This window comes from Sebastes umbrosus, chromosome 20, assembly GCF_015220745.1.
Source record: "Sebastes umbrosus isolate fSebUmb1 chromosome 20, fSebUmb1.pri, whole genome shotgun sequence".
NCBI lineage: Eukaryota > Metazoa > Chordata > Actinopteri > Perciformes > Sebastidae > Sebastes > Sebastes umbrosus.
Window position 1 is genome coordinate 10,758,241 of NC_051288.1, and position 19,053 is coordinate 10,777,293.

At 36.9% G+C, this 19,053-nt stretch overlaps 2 protein-coding genes across 2 annotated transcripts; one reads left to right on the top strand and one right to left on the bottom strand.

Moving 5' to 3' along the window:
• Positions 1-1,719: 1,719 nt before the first annotated feature.
• On the top strand, positions 1,720-6,489 carry LOC119479058 (homeobox protein Dlx4b-like). Its single transcript, XM_037754243.1, has 3 exons — positions 1,720-2,560; positions 3,891-4,084; positions 5,840-6,489. The coding sequence occupies exons 1-3, from the start codon at positions 2,215-2,217 to the stop codon at positions 6,095-6,097; spliced, it is 798 nt and encodes a 265-aa protein (XP_037610171.1). The 5' UTR covers positions 1,720-2,214; the 3' UTR covers positions 6,098-6,489.
• A 7,371-nt stretch (positions 6,490-13,860) lies between these two features.
• Positions 13,861-18,068, bottom strand: dlx3b (distal-less homeobox 3b). Its single transcript, XM_037755175.1, has 3 exons — positions 17,552-18,068; positions 16,137-16,321; positions 13,861-14,712 (listed from the first exon to the last, which is right to left on the bottom strand). Exons 1-3 carry the CDS (start codon positions 17,901-17,903, stop codon positions 14,398-14,400), a joined length of 852 nt encoding a protein of 283 aa, XP_037611103.1. The 5' UTR covers positions 17,904-18,068; the 3' UTR covers positions 13,861-14,397.
• Between the last annotated feature and the right edge of the window lie 985 nt (positions 18,069-19,053).

A 19,053-nucleotide genomic window follows, 5' to 3' on the forward strand; every position in this document is an offset into this window, starting at 1 on the left:
GATTCACTCTGCTCGAGAGCGAGTCAGTATAGAGGCTGAGATGTGGAGACAGGGTGCAGCTCTGTGAGCCTTGTGGTCACCATTTTCTCCCCCCACTCCCACACTGTATCCACATGCACCTTGTGGGTTTTGCTGACTCGGCAGTCTGTGCCACACAATCCCGCCTTCTTTTGGCTGGTTTTGCCTTATTTTATAAAGCCTGACATTTAGATGGAAATAATGTGAGTGACATGTGGGCTGAGTATTTTTTTTTTTTAATTTCACATCCAACTGAAATCAAGCATCCTTTTGTATATCGAGAGTTCGTCATTTTGGTTGAAATATTCATCTTCAGAGGTGCAACGATTAATCGATTAGTTGTCAACTACTAAATTAATTGACAACTATTTTAATAATCCATTTGAGTCATTTTTTAAGAAAAAAAAACATCTTAAATGTGAATATTTTCTGGTTTCTTTACTCCTCTATGACAGGAAAATTAATATTTTTGAGTTGTGGACGAAAACAAGACATTTGAGGACCTCATCTTGGGCTTTGGGAAACAATGATCAATAGTTTTCACCATTTTCTGACATTTTATAGACCAAACAACTAATCGATTAATTGGGAAAATGATCCACAGATTAATCGACAATGAAAATAATCTTTAGTTGCAGCCCTATTCATTTTTAATCGTTTTTAGAGGAATCAAACAAACTATTGCATTGAAGCATTTATCCAGCTACATTTTTTCCAATTGTGTTATTGAATATCTATATATACAGTAGCCTGGTGCTATTTTTTTAAATTAGAGTTATTGTACATCATTTTTATAATTTACAGCAGTGATGAGTTTTGAATGAGCTGTAACATTTGTTGTGATTCCTTCTTAAAACAAGTTTGACAAAGCATGCTTATATAATGTGTGTGTGCACACACAACCTTGTGTCTGACTCTGTAGAGAGTAAAATACATTTAATGCAAGAAATGTCCCTAAATTCTGTTAGATGATAATAATGTGAATGCTTGCTGCAAAATTAAATTCTAAATATTAGAAAATGTTTGCTCAGCGATCGCGAGGTTTTGGAGTCGACGTGAAACTCTTTATGGCGCATTAATATTTTATGTAATAACAGGGGAAAATAATCTTTTAGTGCACTGTTAAAAATATGGAAATTTAACCTGTTTGTCATCTATTCGATTTAATCAATTACAGAATTTCTAATAAACTTTGCGAATGATTAAGCCTACATTATTAAAACTATTATTAAAATAACGGGAAATGATTATTGGCGAGAATAATGCGCATGGACTGCAACGAAACAAATGTCAAATCTCATTTCATTTGAGTTGTTGACTAATGTTTTTATTTTCCTATTCAGATTGTGCATGCTCACACATTAGCCACCGCACTTGTCAATTCTCCTTCATATCATATTCATAAAAGATGATATAGTTTGGCCTAAGTATTATTATAGCCTGGCCTATTGAAACACAATTGTCACAATAACGAATATCATATTGATTCTGAAAAGTGAAATAAATCTATTCAGACATTTTTTTTCCAAAAAAGTTATTAAATCTCCTAAAACAGGTATGTTTTCAGAAAAAATATTAAATCTGCACTTTTTTTCATTTTTATTTGATTTGATGACATTGTAGAATAAGAATCTCCAGGCCTATACATATGATCAGATGATTTCATAATGCAGGCCTGTATAGATGGAAGTATGATAGGAAGTTATTAAATCTCCTGAAGCAGGTATGTTTTCAGAAAAAAAATTAAAATATGAATTCTGCACTTTAAAGCATTTTTATTTGATTTGATGGTAGAATAAGAATATCCAGGCTTATACATATGATCAGATGATTTCATAATGCAGGCCTGTATAGAAGGAGGTATGATCATATGTTAATGACGTTAATCAGCTGGCTGCTGAGGACCAATCAGAGAGCTCTCAGATGTTCTCCAGTGTGTTCGAGGCTCTGCAGGCAGGAGGTGTTTTTGAAGAACCATGTCGGCTCCTCCACCAATGATGTAAAGAAAAAGGACCCCTTTCGCTTTTTACTCGATCACGTTTTGCCTCCTAAACAAGTTGTGAACATGTAACTCATTACTGCAGGGAACTTTTTTTTTCTTCTTCCAAAGACTCGAGTGTGGATTTGTTCCAAGTTGTCCTCCTCCAGAGCTCATGAAAGCGTCTGCAGCAGAGCGGCGGGTTTATGGACTAGCTAATGATGTCTGTGGGGTTCATGCCTGACAGCCGGAATGCCGCCTCAGATGCATCCAAATCGGCCTTCCTAGAGTTTGCCCACGGTCATCCGGCGCACCAGCAGCACTCCCCGGGACTCTCTCACATTTACCCGGTCCACGGCCTGCACGCTGCCGGCCATCACTCCCAGCACGACACTCCTTACCCTGGCAGCAGCAGCAGCAGCGCGTCCTATGGCCGCTCTCTGGGCTGGAACACGCATCACCAGTCTGCTTACATGTCCTCCTACCAGCACAGCAATCACAGCAACAACAACAACAACAACAGCAGCAGCAGTATGGTGGCCCACAGCAGATTAGAGCACACAGGTATGTGGGAAAAACACCAAACTGTTGGATCATAAAGTTCTGATTTGCCATGATGCGCAATTACGCACAGGGGCGTCCAATTTCCCCCCTGACATTTTAATAATGAGAAGAATAGTTCACTTAAATAAAACAAAATAAAGTCATTTTTTCCCGTCATATATATATATATATATATATATAATGTGTTTTTTTTCAAGTTTAATTAAGGCATTAGACGTCAGCAGGTAAATTATAAATTAATAATAACATAAAACAACAGGCAGACTAAGAAAAGTGAAAAAAAAATATTCCCCAAAGAAATTAATTAATCATATAAATATATATATATTATTTGATATACTTTAGATTTTTCTTGATTTTTTTCCCGTCATATATATAATGTGTTTTTATTTCAAGTTTAATTAAGGCATTAGACGTCAGCAGGTGACTAATGTCCAAACAAGGCCTCAGAGATGCTCCCTCTTTACCACTCATGTTATATAATGAAGGCAGATGGTGCCATTCATTTTATTGACCATAATTTTTTAGTGGGTAAGTCCAATTATGAAACCATGTAGCCTGGGCCTATACCTCTCGTTTTTAACCTCATTGTTAACCTCATTGCTGCAAAACAGCAGACATTTAATAAAACTAGAATCAGACCATTTAAGGCCATGGGATTTGATGACGCTTTAATACGATACGATACAACTTTATTGTCAGTTTGCACTGAAATTCATTTTGCATCCATAGGCAGCTCAGTTTGAGAAAAAGTACACATACAATAGACATACTATTACCATAGACAGACAGACAAGTAAGACCCATCAGACAAAAAAACAACATCACAATAATTCATACATAACCCATTAATAAAAATGACTATCTGTCCTCTGGATTTACATGTTCTTTAGCAGCACATTAATTATTATTTAGCAACAAGATGGACTGATGGACATAAGCCAAACAGGGATGGGACGGTCTGATAAAAAAATGCACAAGTTAACTTACATTTTTGGCTTTAAAGGCGTTTGTGTTTATAGCATATATAGTGCAGGGCCTGCCACTATATCTATATCTATAGTGCAGGGCCTGCACTATAGATATAGATAGATGTAGTTGTAGGCCCTGCACTATAGATATGGATATTTTTTTTTATATAGACACTATATTTCCTGCTGAATCTGTAAAATTGAAGCATCAGTGCTCTCCTGTTGTTTGATATTGTAGATTTAGTTTTCTTATGAGATCAGATGAGATTCTCAATGTGCTTCTCCATATTTCTGGTTTTGTCCTGCAGCCTTAACAGAGAAAGTTATGAATCAAAACTCTCCTTATTTCAATCTACCAGATCGCGAGAAGCCCACGGTGAATGAGAGCAGAGACATCCGTCTGAATGGAAAAGGGAGGAAGATCCGGAAGCCTCGGACCATCTACTCGAGTCTGCAGCTGCAGGCTCTGTTCCAGCGCTTCCAGCAGACCCAGTACCTGGCCTTACCGGAACGAGCAGACCTGGCGGCCAAACTGGGACTCACCCAGACTCAGGTGGGCCTTCAACCCAGGCAGCTAACCGGAAGGGAGCAGGGAAAATGTAGGGTGTTCGGTCCAAGATATATGCACTATATTAGGCTATTATTGTTGTCAATATTATTATTATTATTATTTGTATTATTAGTAGTAGTATTTGTATTATTATTATTATTATTACTAGCAGTAGTAGTATTTTTTTATTATTATTTGTATTATTAGTAGCAGTAGTAATAGTATTTTTATTATTATTATTATTATTATTATTAGTAGTAGTCATAGTCGTTGTATTTGTGTTCTTCTTATTTTTATTTTTATTATTATTATTAATATTATTATCATCATTATTATGCTGATGATTATTATTATTATTGGTTATATTGTTTTTATTCATGTACTTATTTATGTATTAGTAATAGTATTATTCTTATTAATACTGCTGCTACTACTACTACTACTACTACTAATAATAATAATAATAATAATAATAATTCTAATTAAGGTAATTAAACAGGTTATGCTTAATAAATGCACTATTATTCAGCCTAAAATATCCGGCCTGTAATATTTAGTATTTAGTGGCTTATTAAATAGAATACAGGGCTAATACTTTCTATCTAAAAGACTTGAATTAATCTGACTGAAGTCAAATTTCCCTGAGAGAGAGAGAGAGAGAGAGAGTGGATGTTGAAACGCTTGGAAAGGAAACCTCTTATTATTTGCTGTAGTATTATTATTATTATTAAGGATCACGGCGCTTCAGGAGATCAAATGAGGAAGCAAATTCTTGTGATTTGTAAGTGGATCCTTTAATGCATGCCTTATTTACTATACTTAATTTGATGGCTGTATTTCCTTTTGTCAGCCCTGGTCCTTCAAGTGCTCTCTGTTGAATGCAGCACGACCGCAGATACATTATCAAAAGAGACTAATCAGACATTGCAGGTCCGCAGAATTAGAGGTTGTCAAGAATATATTTTATGAAATGAAACCAGGTCCTTATAAGATTTAATGGAAATTAATGTTTCCTTTAATTCCAGTTGCACTTAGAATTTAGAATGCGTATTTAGAATGCGTATTTAGAATGCGTATTTATGCGCAGTTTGTGAGTTTGGAAATGATTCCACGCGCATGTGTAAACATTTTTTTGGAGACAAACAGGTGCACGCGTCGCTGTCAACTTATCAACTTATCTTTCCTGCTCGGCTTAAGAGTGGCTTTCGATTGATGTTTCATAACAACAAATAGATAAACAAATTAAATCCACTGTGTCATCTGATCCCGGGTATAAGTGGCCTGTCGTGCTGCTGTCGCTTGGATGTTTATAGAGTGGTTCATTTGGGGCTTTTTGATGCAATTTCTGAATATTCATACCATTGTTCTCGCGGAAAAAAAATAAATAATCATTTTGTTTTGGAAATCAGCAGAAAATGGAAGTTTGGGGCTGTTTTTTTTTTTATTTCACAATCCTTTCAAAGACTCGGCTTGTTGCTGTCACACTCATTGGACTCATAAAAGCAGCGAACAATGAAAGGGCTTAGTTTTAATGCCACTCAACAATGCAGCCAGTAGTAGTAAGCCTGGGATTTGCAAAAAAAATAACAACACTAGAAGATGAGCTGTGTGGGTTTTTATTGTTCACAATATTCACTCGAGGCCAATTCTGAAAAGTGTATTGAGTTTAAATATGCTAATAAAAAAGCCATTTGTGGTATAATTTCCTCTGATTGTTAACCACAATGACAATTATGCGCATTTTTTTTCCTTTTTTAGGTGAAAATCTGGTTTCAGAATAAGCGCTCCAAGTATAAGAAGATCATGAAGCATGGCAGTGGATCAGAAGGTGAACATCTCCACAGCACCAGCTCCATCTCACCCTGCTCTCCTGGACTAACCCAGCTCTGGGAGGTCTCCAAAGGAGCCCAAATGCACCCAAACAATTACATGAACAGTTTTGGTCACTGGTATCCAAACCATCACCACCATCACCCTCACCATCAGGACGCCATGCCCAGGCCTCAGATGATGTGAGGAGGTTTGTTTTTGGTGCACTTCACACTGAACTTCTCTCGAGGCCTCTCCTCTCAGAACTGAATTTAAAAATGTGTGTTTTAATAGATCTTGTTCATATTCGTTTATATTTCGTGTTGCGTTTTGAATCCAATTTTCCAAAAACTTCTATACCAGGTATCAAAATATATTTTATAGATTTTGTTATGATGTCACTGCAACTTCTGGTGCACTGCCTGCATCGACTCTCTGAAAATGTGTGTGCAATTTAACTCTGGATAAAAGGCATTTCAAATAAATAGATATATATTGTGAGAATGGGTCTACTTTATTACAGCGAGAGAGTTCCAGCTGCAATGGTTCAACAAATGCTGCACGTGCGCATTATGCAAATAAATAGTTGTTTGGATTGACACGGTTGTTGATGGATCTCTTTGTTTGACATGCTTGTTTTGGTTGCTGACATGTTTTCATTGTCAAATAGTTGAAGATGTGATTTGAATCTTCAATCAAGCTTCTGACTAGTCTAGATTCTGACTCATTTGCGACACTCTCATGAACAAAAGCGTTCGTGAGCTGTGGATACAAGTATAACAGTATCTATCTACTGTAATGTACTAGATCATTCATAGCTGGGATATCAGTTGTATTTTCTCCAACACTAAACCTGCAGAGAAAAAATATGTTTTGTTTATATCATATCCACTGTCAATTTTAGTTTTCATGTCTTAGGATATTTTTTTTTTTTTAAATTAAGAGCCAACACAATACTCACACATTAGCAGAAAAAAAAAATAGTTCCTATAGGATGGTGAACAGAAGGGGATGTGCGGTGCCACTTTTACGCGCGGTGGTTTTTTGCGGTGCGACTTTTACGCGCCGACAAATAGGCTATGACGACACGTGCCTTCCAAAAATGTCTTTAATTTTTAAAGGTCAGCATCGCAACTACAACACAGTTTGATATTTTAACACATTTTAAATAAATAGGCTACACTGTAAACAATTGCTGTTAATTTACAGCAGGATTTCAACAGTATTAAGCTGTTATTGCTAAAAACAGTGCTTTACTGTTAATACAAAAGAAAACCTGTTAAATTACGCTCATAGGCCGTTTTTTAATTGAACTATAATGCATTCTTAAAAAAACAGCACTTTACTGCTGATCAACTGTCTAACTGTCTTTGCATTCTGTGCTTGTAGCCTTCTATAGACAAACATTGTGGGAAAAGTGTCAACAAGTCTATTATAGCCTTTTTCCTAACAAGTGCCTTTAATTGTATTTAGTGTGACTATTCCTATGTCTGTAACCTGCTAAGTCTATTCATCTAAGCAAAAAATAATGTTTATTAAAATGTATGTAAAAAAAATACAACCTAAATAGTGCATTATCAGTAAGATAATGTAAAAGAAAGATGAAAAACAGCTGTATAATATATCTTTAAACAGTAAATTAACTGTAAAATACTGTGAAATTAATAAAAAAAAACTGTTCAAACAGTATTTTTCATTAACAGTACAAAGCTGTAAATTTCAGCGACAGTATAATAATGTTAATTTGACAGTAACATAAAGGCAACCCTGCTGCCAGTTCTTTACTGTTATTTTACTGGGAAATTCTTAACAGTGTACTTTCTTTTCTGCATTCTCTTCACTCTGAGCTCAAACAGAGAATGAACTGTTGTCATAATGTGATGACAAAAGGCAACGCTATCCCTCCAATAAAACTGCAGCCTGAAGATTTACAGTGGTTTGCACTGATTTCTGGCGCTTAGACACTGTTTAACAGATAATTAATTATGTATATCTTTGCTCTTGATTAAACGGGCGTTTGATTAATGAAGCCGAAGAGTGCTTCGAGTTAAAGGAACATCCAGTGACTTCTTCTTTTTGTCTCTTCCATCCATCACTCTGCTGTCTTACTGTAGATGTCTGGTAAACATTAGATACAATTTGTCTGATGTCACCCACACAGGGACTAGAACGATAACTAATCACACACACGCTGTTTTCTCCACTGTGAATCTATTAAAATACAGTAATTTATATTACAAGTGTAGCTCTGCGTGTGTGATGTCAACAAAGACTACCTTTAACCATAACAACTAAATTCTAATAAATCAATGAATTACTTTAATTTTTTCACTTTTCTCACTGAACTCTTGTACAGATGTTATTTTTAAGATAAAAACATATTGTTTATTGGATACTCACACACCTTGTTGCATTCAAAATGAACATGTCATACCCACGTCTATACATGCAAGCTGCTATATGAGCACCATGTCACCAGTCATGCAGTCCTGTCTTACCTTATAGTGCAGCCTTGTTCAGAACAATAACTAATCAAACACATGCTGTTTTAGAGATAGGTTTTTCTCCTCATATTACTAGGAATCTATTAAAATACAGTCATTTATATTACAGGTGTAGCTCTTCATGTGTGATGTCAACAAAGACTACCTTTAACCATAACAACTAAAGGCCAATAAATCAATGAATTACTTTCATTTTGCACTTTTCTCACTGAACTCTTGTACAGATGTTATTTCTAAGATAAAAATTATTATCTATTGGATACTCACACACCATTCAAAATGAACATGCCATACCCACGTCTATACATGCAAGCTGCTATATGAGCACCATGTCACCACCAGTCATACAGTCCTGTCTTACCTTAGAGTGCAGTCTTGCTCAGTGGTAGTGTTTCTCTGAAGAACAAAAGCCACATCAGAGCCGGCAGAGAGTGTTTTCACTCCTCCGAGCTGATTTTCTCACACAACGACAAGCATTGTGTTACATTAACATCTCCTTCTTTATATATACACACACACACACACACACACACACACCCTCAATGCCCCTTTTGCTCATTCCCATCATTATGTGCCTTGTTAAGCACGCGGGCCTGGGGAAGAAGAGGCAAGTGACGGGGGGGCATCAGGGAAAATTATAGGCAATTTCACATCTCCAGATTAGAATAATGGGCCTGTGGAGTTGGACAGACAGAGTATAGGACCTTTCAAATCGGGGGGCCAATTATCACGCGGGCAGATTGAAGGGAAAGTGAAAGGGCTCCTGGTGTAATAGACAAGCTAAGAGGAGGGTTGAAGGGTAATGATGAAGGCAAGTGTGACTGTATCAATGCTGCGAACGGGTCGAGTTATCAGATACAAGGTGTCTGATGGGTTTTAATGCCAGGATAGCAATAAGAGGGGAAAATAGCTTGTAATTAAATCCCCAGTTGCTTTGAATGGGCGAATGGCAACGCAGGTCTCTGGGGTGATTATTGTTATTAGCTTGAGTGATCTGACATCTTGGGTAATTGTGAGCAGCTTCCCTGTTAGAGAGAGTGAATGCATGATTTGGTTTCATCTGAAGGAAGGTTTTACTGATGCATACACACAAACACACTCTGGAGGGATTAAAAGATGCAGTTTGGCACACACTATTGGATTCAAAACACTGGATTTAAGAGGGCCAGACGCACAGAAATGTGGGGGAAAAGCACTTATTTTACTTATTTTTAGATTTTACAGTGTGTTTTTTGGTCAAACTTGTGTCTGGAGGCAACATTTTCAGTTTGTATAGGTCAAGGTGAGCTCATGCTCTCACCGTGATGGCTTTATCAGGTGTGTTGACTGGCTGTGGAGCATCAGCACAGTCTATAGTCCGGGCCCATCATGGCCTCAAGGTCAGCCAGGGTTCAGCAGTCCACAGCTGTCAAAGGATGCCTTTCTCCCTTCAGTTCATCCCAGTTTACAGCAAAATGGAGAGAGTGAGTGATCCTAATGCAGCCGAGGCTCGGGCAGAGCTCGGACTAAGTGTTGGACAGCTGCTGCAAGTCTTTCCTTGCATGCATTTCAGTCGCCGACCTCCACCTCAACCCATATCGCTGCACCCCAAGGGACAGACACCACTCTGATGACTGTTGCAGGAGGAGGAGGAGGAGGGCTCACAGGGGCATCGGCTCTATTTAGGGTGCTGTGATGTTGTGCCATACCAGGATCACATTCAAGTTCAACAGTTCACCAGCACCTACCATGGCTACTTACACTTGTTAATGTTTAGAGATGACATATATGGACACGTCTTGACAGCCCCCACACACACACACAAGTGCAGCCTGTAAGCGAACACAACGTTTGTCTTCAGCACAAATGTTTCCCCTGACAACCACACAGCCGAGGGGCCACACACGCTGAGGGAGCCGCCGAGGAGGGGTCACATGTACTCCTGATGAGATTTCATTGATATTAAAAGGCAATAGTACTCATGCTGCTTTTGTCAAATCAGCACAGGGCATTGAGATGATGAGTGATGCTGTAGACAACTGGTGTTGAGTTCAGGGGATAAAGTAAAAGGGAGGGGAGGGGACATTATAGGGAAATGGGATTTTTTTTCTTTGGTAAATGTTGAAAGAATGTGTGTGTAGTTTGGTAGTACAGTGCTTTAAAATAAATAAATTAAATGTCACAGGTGTCAAAGAAACCAAGAAGTGCACTAAAAAACATGTGGGTAGGCAAAAGAAAAAGAGAAAAATCTTGATTTTGGACCAAAAGTTCTTTCAAAATAAATCTCAAATTATTGGAATCATAAATCAATAACACTTTTTTTTACTGATAAATAAATTAATAAATAAAATCTGTGGAAATATTCAAAGTCCAACTGAAATAATATAAAAATAAATAAAATAAATTGAAAATATAATCAATATAAATTAATATGGATTGCATAAGGTTATATAATGTAGTTCCAATTACCAGCCTTAATATGCCTTAAAAGTATAAGTCAACATATCCAATGTTTTTGTCCACCCCATGTGCTCATATACAAATTAATAATAACATAAAACAGCAGGCAGACTAATAAAAGTGAAAAAAAATTCCCCAAAGAAATTAATTAATCATATAAATTTTATTTGATATACTTTAGATTTTTCTTCTACATCTACCAAATGATGTAATATTTAGACAATTAGATTCTAATGTGAACAAATCTATATCTAGAATTTCATTGAATAAAGAAAAAATCATTAGGACAGTAAAATATACCTTAGTCCAACATATTTTCTTTTTGATGCAAGTAAATCCCCAAAATCTGAGAATAATAAAATGTATGGCACACTGACTTTTTAAACCTGCATTTGAAGCTGTAATACTCTGAGATAATTGCAGTGACACAATGCTGCAGTAAAGTTTCATGTAACACCTCCAGTCCAGAGTGCATTCCATAGGAAAGGTTAGCCTATAATAAAACACCGTGGGTGTATTTTCTCCCAGTGCGTAATGACGCCTTGGTGGTCCATGTGGATAAGATCGCCATTAGCGGTTTTATCCATCATGTAAGTGTTTGTGCAGCATATTTAATAACGCATGATTTATGTGACCAAACTGAGGTTATCCACACTGTCATTATTATTAGTTGTGAAGACGCAGAAAGGGAGGTTGTGTTTGTTTTTTATGACTGTCTTTAACAGTCATTATTGGAGTGTAGTTGTCATGTTTATCTAAAACATCTCTCAGCTAATTAATATCACTGTATTCCCACAGGTTACACCATTAGGCTTGTTTATCACCTGAAGACCTTTTTGCCTATAAAAGTACACTGTAAACAATTGCTGTTAATTTACAGCAGGATTTCAACAGTATTAACCTGTTATTGCAAAAAACAGTGCTTTACTGTTAATACAAAAGAAAACCTGTTAAATTAAACTCATAGGCCGTTTTTTAACTGAACTATAATGTATTCTTAAAAAAACAGCACTTTACTGCTGATCAACTGTCTAACTGTCTTTGCATTCTGTGCTTGTAGCCAGCTATAGACAGACATTTTGGGGAAAGTGTCAACAAGTCTATTATAGCCTTTTTCCTAACAAGTGCCTTTAATTGTATTTAGTGTGACTATTCCTATGTCTGTAACCTGCTAAGTCTATTCATCTAGGCAAAAAAATAATGTTTATTAAAATGTATGTAAAAAATACAACCTAAATAGTGCATTATCAGTAAGATAATGTAAAAGAAAGGTGGAAAACAGCTATATAATGTATCTTTAAACAGTAAATTAACTGTAAAATACTGTGAAATTAATAAAAAAAAAACAGTTCAAACTGTATTTTTCATTAACAGTACAAAGCTGTAAATTTCAGCTACAGTATAATAATGTTAATTTGACAGTAACATAAAGGCAACCCTGCTGCCAGTTCTTTACTGTTATTTTACTGGGAAATTCTTAACAGTGTGTGAATGTTTCATCTGATACTGTGGAACATTATCTTTAATATTTGGTAAAAAAAAAAAAAAGTGAGTCATTCATCACATGATGATGGACCCGTGAACTAAAAGCCTGCTCATCTTCTATAACTACTTTGCCAAATTCAACAGAATGAAACCCAGTGTTTAAAGTAAAACAGTCAAAAAATAGAAAGGGGCTGTGTTTTCTTATAACGTCAATATTTGGCAGCGTTTCTAAAACCCTCCCTTCTCTCTCTCTGTCTCCCTCTCTCTCTCTCTCTCTCTCTCTCTGTCTCCCTCTCTCTCTCTCTCTCTCTCTCTCTCTGTGAATTCTCTCTCGTGTTATCTGGCAGCAGAATAGTAATAAAACCGAGTGACTCCAACATGTCTGCTTGTGCGTCGCCTCCTACTGCAGCGCTTTGCACGCAGCTCACAGTCAGCTCAACATTACAGTCTATTGACTCTGTACTATATATACTTTTCCAAAACTTTTGGGCTCAGTGAGATAAATAACATTCTTGATCATAAAATTAGGTTAAGAAAATATATTTAGATTAAGAACCTTTTGGTTTCCGGTTAGATTTCTGGACAAATTGAAATAAAAAGTGGATAAACCAGTGCGTAATTGCAGATACAACTCCTTTAAAGGTCCCATATTCTGCTCATTTTCAGGTTCATACTTGTATTTTGTGTTTCTACTAGAACATGTTTACATGCTGTAATGTTAAAAAAAAACGTTATTTTCCCTCATACAGTCTGTCTGAATATGCCTGTATTTACCCTTTGTCTGAAACGCTCCGTTTTAGCGCATTTTGACGGAATTGCAACAGAAATGCGTTGCTAGGCAACAGCTTGGGTCCATGTGTACTTCCTGTCAGCTAATGACATTCACATACACTGCAACCAGGAAATAAACTGGGACACATTTAGAATGTTTACGTTTAAATCTGTGTAAAGTGTCTAAATATTGTATATTTGTGACATCACAAATGGACAGAAATCCTGACAGCTTGTTTCAAATGCAGAGTTTCTGAATACGGGCTGTGTGTAGTTCCCTGTGGATTGAGCGTTTCGATACTTTCGCAGTATTTATATAGGACTTAAGCCTGCTTTATAATAAAAAAACATGAAAATCTCACTTTTTTATAATATGGGACCTTTAAACAGCTGTAATATTCTGCCCAGTGTGGTGAAGCACAGGACTGTTATTCTGTCAAGTGATTTAGACCTAAAGATGAGAGAATTATTTATTATTAAAAATAATTTAATAGGCCTATTCATTACAGTATAAACATTTACGACGTCTGTAAGTGTTTTACACAGCTTGAATTATGAATAAACCTGATTCTAGTGGAATCATATTTAAATCATCTAGATTCAAAGTGAGTGATCTAAATCATTGATTTCATTCATTTAAATGTTCAAACACTAATTCCCCAAAGGCTCTATTTGCTCTCAGAAACCAGTTCCTGCACTGGTTAGGATGAGGTGTGCGTGCACCTTATAGACCCTATACATTGTTTATAAAGGGGCTAGACACACAACATGCTTAATTAACACCTTTATTCAATTGACAAGAAGGCAACAAGTGGACTAATTACATGAATATGACAAAGTTTTTTTTTGGAAGCACCACAGTGCCGTTTCAAAACAAATAGCATCTTAGTGGTTCTGCATATATAAACACATATTTACAGCCTTCGACGTTTTATACAAATCCATATAAATATGACCTGAGTTCTCTTTTTTGGACGCGCTTGTGATTTGAATGCTTAAATGTCAATATTCTGTCTGTGGTTATAGGGTAAAAAAACAAAACAATTTTTGCATATTCATTTACAAAAGTGAGTGAGAAAAATACAACAGAAGCGATAAATAATTTAAACAACCACGCCATGATGTCCGTTAAATATGCTGCCACAAGTGATCAGAAATCCCTTATGTGCTTGATTGTGAATGGAAACCCCCAGTTTCTGAAACAAGTTCTTGATCATCCAAAAAGAAACCAAAAAGTTTCACTTATTTATCTCCCGGTCCGGTTGCTCTGCAGAGTCATTGTGGGAGAGAGAGACCATTGAGTCATTGTTAATAAACAGCTCCCACGCTTTGCTGCGGGACTGGGTGGTGCACGGTGCCCGGGTGCTGTAGGTGTGATCCCTGCTGGTACCAGTGGTTGTTATAATCCTCCATGTAGGGCGGCGACGAGCTGTGCGTCGGCTGAGGGACCTGAGGTCTGCTGATCGGGGTGCTCTGCGGGGTGCTGTTGTCCCACACTGCGGGGGAGGGTGGGGAGTTGCATGCCATGGAGTCGCTGGCGTTGGGACTGTGATCCAGAGGAACCTCGCCATTCTTGTACAGCTTCTTGAACTTGGACCTCCGGTTCTGGAACCAGATCTTGACCTGTTGAAGAATAAAGAGTGTGAACATTAAAGGTCCCATATTATGCTCATTTTCAGGTTCATACTTGTATTTTGTGTTTCTACTAGAGCATGTTTACATGCTTTAATGTTTAAAAAAAACTTTATTTTCCTCATACTGTCTGCTTGAATATACCTGTATTTACCATCTGTCTGAAACGCTCCGTTTTAGCTCATTTCAATGGAATTGCAAAAGAATTGCGTTAAAAGGCAACAGCTTGGGTCCATGTTTACTTCCTGTCAGCTGATGTTATTAACATTCACTGCAACCAGGAAATAAACTGGGACACATTTAGAACGTTTATGTTTGAAACCGTGTAATGGTCTAAATATTGTATATTTGTGACATCACAAATGGACAGTAATCCTAACAGCTTGTTTCAAACGCACTATTTCTGAATACGGGCTGTGTGTGTTTCTCTGTATATTGAGCATTTTGGTACTTTAACAGTATTTATATCACATTTAAACCTGCTTTATAATATAAAACACATGAAAATTTCACTTTTTACAATACGGGACCTTTAATTGTACTGCAACAGAAAATTAAAAAGTGCTATAAAATATAGATAATGTTAAGATGGTAAATAAATAGTAAGTTAATTGAGCATTTTTAATTGTTTATCTTCAAGATTCAAGAGTTTTATTTGCCATTTGTACCTAATATAAGTACGTTGGCATTCTGAGCAGTTTTTAGAAAAGCTTTAAGCTTTAAGAAAAGAAAAAAAGGTAGAAAAGGCACAAGGTAATTACAGTGCAAAATAAGTAGCACATTCAACTCAACACAATAAATAAATGCACAGCATTAATATAATGGACTGTAATGCTGTGCAATATGCTGCCTTCCATTGTGTAATTGTCTGAAATATATTAATTATTTATTTTTTTATATATTTTTGAGAGTTACAAGTTCTTTTGACATGGTCATGGAGCATATATACTGTATATTTGTATTCTGGGGGTATCGTTCCCATACAGAGGGTAGTTTATTTTATTTATTGACTACACTGAGGGCGTTTTATATTTTAATAATTTATTTATTTATTGTGTTGAGTTGAATGTGCTACTTATTTTGTACTGTAATTACCTTGTGCCTTTTCTACCTTTTTTTCTTTTCTTAAAGCTGACTCGGTGTAAACTGCTCAGAATTCCAATGTGCTTAGGTGCAAATGGCAAATAAAACTCTTAAATCTTGAATCTTGAATTACACTCCATTCAGTTCAGGTCTAAATTATTTTATTCTTTTCTAAGTTCTTTTATCTAAACAAGGAAATCCAGTGCGTGCCGTGCGTAATTACGCACCGATGGCACGTAGCAACTTGTTGGCCATATTTTGGAAACCCCCTGACTCACATTTCGCTAAAAGTATTGATGAATTCTAAAATCCCCAGTGTTCCAGAATCTTACCTGTGTCTGAGTGAGTCCGAGCTGCGCCGCGAGCTCCGCTCTCTCCGGCAGCGCGAGGTACTGAGCCTTCTGGAAGCGCCTCTGCAGAGCAGCGAGCTGGTAGCTGGAGTAGATCGTCCTTGGCTTGCGGATCTTTTTCGGTTTCCCATTCACCATGCGGACCTCGGGCTCTGGCTCTTCTTTCACTAAAAAAATTACAACAAAAATATTTTTCATGAAATAAAGCATCAAAAAAAAAGTTACATAAAGTGTAAAAAAAAAAAAAAAAAAAAAAAAAGCAAGTGAAACAAAATGTAAATTAGAAGAATGTGCTTCAAAGTTAAAAACTATAATGTGGCAACTTCAAAGACAAATACCACAAAACCAAAATCACTCACACAGGATTATTTTATCTTGTCGAATTTCCAATTTTGGCATGTCGGTGGTATCATGTTAGAATTGAGTAAATATTATTAATTTTAATTAAATCATCATTGTTTTATGACCAGCTGTTAATAGCAAGTGAAACAAAATGTAGATGAGATGAATTTGCTTCAAAGTTAAAAACTATAATGTGGCAACTCCAAAGACAAAAACCACAAAACCAAAATCACTCACACAGGATCATTTTATCTTGTCGAATTTCCAATTTTGGCAAGCCGGTGGCATAATGTTAGAATTGAGTAAATATTATTAGCTTTAATAAAATCATCATTGTTTTACGACCAGCTGTTAATGACTGGCTCGTTCCCAGGGCAGGCTGTTAAAACATGAACGTTAAAAACACCAGCCTGGTAGGCTACTGAGCAAATGTTAGTTTTTCTTTTTATCTGCAAATCAAATATACATGTGTGAAGTGAATATTACGCAGGGCCTTGTACGGTTGTAACATTTATGGGGGACATGAAGGAAGCATGTGATTTGACTGAAGTCAGCACTGGATTTTTATTTTTTAACACAAATATTTTCCAAAAACTAAAGGAAAATTAAAAAAAAAAAAAATAAATAGATAATATACCAAATAAAAATAATAAATAAAATTTAAAAAAATAAATAACTGGTAATAGAGTGTGATTTCAATCATGGCTCTTTTACAAGACTATCTCAGCCCCAATAAGTGACTTGACCTTTACTCGCAGATACCATTACGCACACTGGAGGTAAACACATGAAAATAACTCATGATTATTATTATTTTTTTATATATATATACTTTATTTTTTCCCCTTTTTTCAAGGCTCTTTTCATATATGCATAATCCACTGTTTGTAATTACAGATACAAAGTGAGCTTTACAGACAAACCCATCAAGTACACTAGAGAGAAAACAACCTCAACATTCAAAACAAAACCAAGAAAAGAAATAACAATAATGACAAAAAGAAAGAGCAGAGTTATAAAAAAACAAAACCCATGATTATGATCTCAACATTTACCTGAGAGGGGAGGCGATGCCTGCAGGTGATCTCTGTTGTAATGTCCGAACTGTTTGTAGCTGTTAGTGTAGGGGTATTCAGATTTGGTCGCGTACGCTCCAGCTGCTCCCATTCCGTTCAGATTAAACTGGTGGTGGTGGTAAGAGTTCATTTGCTGTCCGTACGCTGCTTGACTCTGGTGGTAATACTCGTGATGGCTGGGTCCAGTCTGTCCGCTGTAGTAGCCCATGTCCGTCACAGAGGACTCCGGGAGGGTTGGGGAATCCTTGGAGCTCGGGTGGCAACTCATAGATCCTGGCAGGTCGGTCAAAATACTCGCAATCTTCTTTTCATACGTCTGTCCGGCGCTCATCGTGGAAGCAGCACCTCCAGAGGAAAAGAAGGGTTGTTGTTTTTTTTGGAGTGCGTAAAAGCAAAAAAAGCGCACTAAAAAAAAAGTGATATATGCGCGCTTTGAGAGAGCTTATAGTCCACTGAAAGTCTCCTAGCTGCAGTAACTTGGTTGTGGCATCGCTCAGTGAGTGTGACACAGAGTTATAGAGAGCTGATCTGGAAGCTGTCTTCTCATTGGCTCCACTATTTCCCCCTCCTCCTCCTCCTTCTTCTTCTTCTTGCGCTCCAGGCGAAGTAAACCTTCAGCCAAGAGAAATGCACGCATACCTCCTGAGTTGTTTTTTTTTCTTTTTAGATTTACATTTACCTGTTCACTGGGTGAACATGCAGCTCTAATCTGGATAAGCCTTCAGGGACAGTCTGTTAAAAAAAAAACACAACTACCTATAGGTGCAGTTTTTCCTCATTATCTTACAGACTGGCACCAGTATGATCCAACACAATAGCAGCCTTTTTTTTCCCTTTTAGATTTACATTTACCTGTTCACTTGAGGAACATGCAGCTCTGCTCTGTATAAGCCTTCAGGGACCATCTGTAAAAAAAAAAAAAAAAAAACTACCTATAGGTGCAGTTTTTCCTCATCATCTTACAGGCTGGCACCAATATGATCCAAACACAATAGCTAAAGCCTTTTAATCCTGCAGCCAGCCAGAGCGTCTCCTTAATGTTTTATGCAATGTTTTCTTAACAGTGCCCGAGAGATCACAACTTTATTCAGCCTACTGAAAAGGCTGCCAGCCAGAACTCCCGCTGACTCCTCTATTGTCATTTAAAAAGGCAGTGAACTTTACCTGAAAGAGATGGAAGAGATAGATAAGACTCAACTGATATTGCCTGCGGATAAATTCCTCTACACTGAGTTGTGTGTGCGTGGAAATGCAAATTCAAACGCTGTATTAAGAACTGTAGGTTTACTTCTTCACAGCTGGCCATGTTGAAGATGAAACAAGAGTTATTTATTGTGAGGAATATTTTGCTGAAGAAAAAATGTGAAAATATAGTTTTGCATGTAATTAAAACAGGAGATTTTTTTTCACTTAGTCCACTTTTTCTGCAGTTCTTTGCTGTCAGCTGAGATGATGGTGCACAGCGCCCCCTGCTGGGTTCA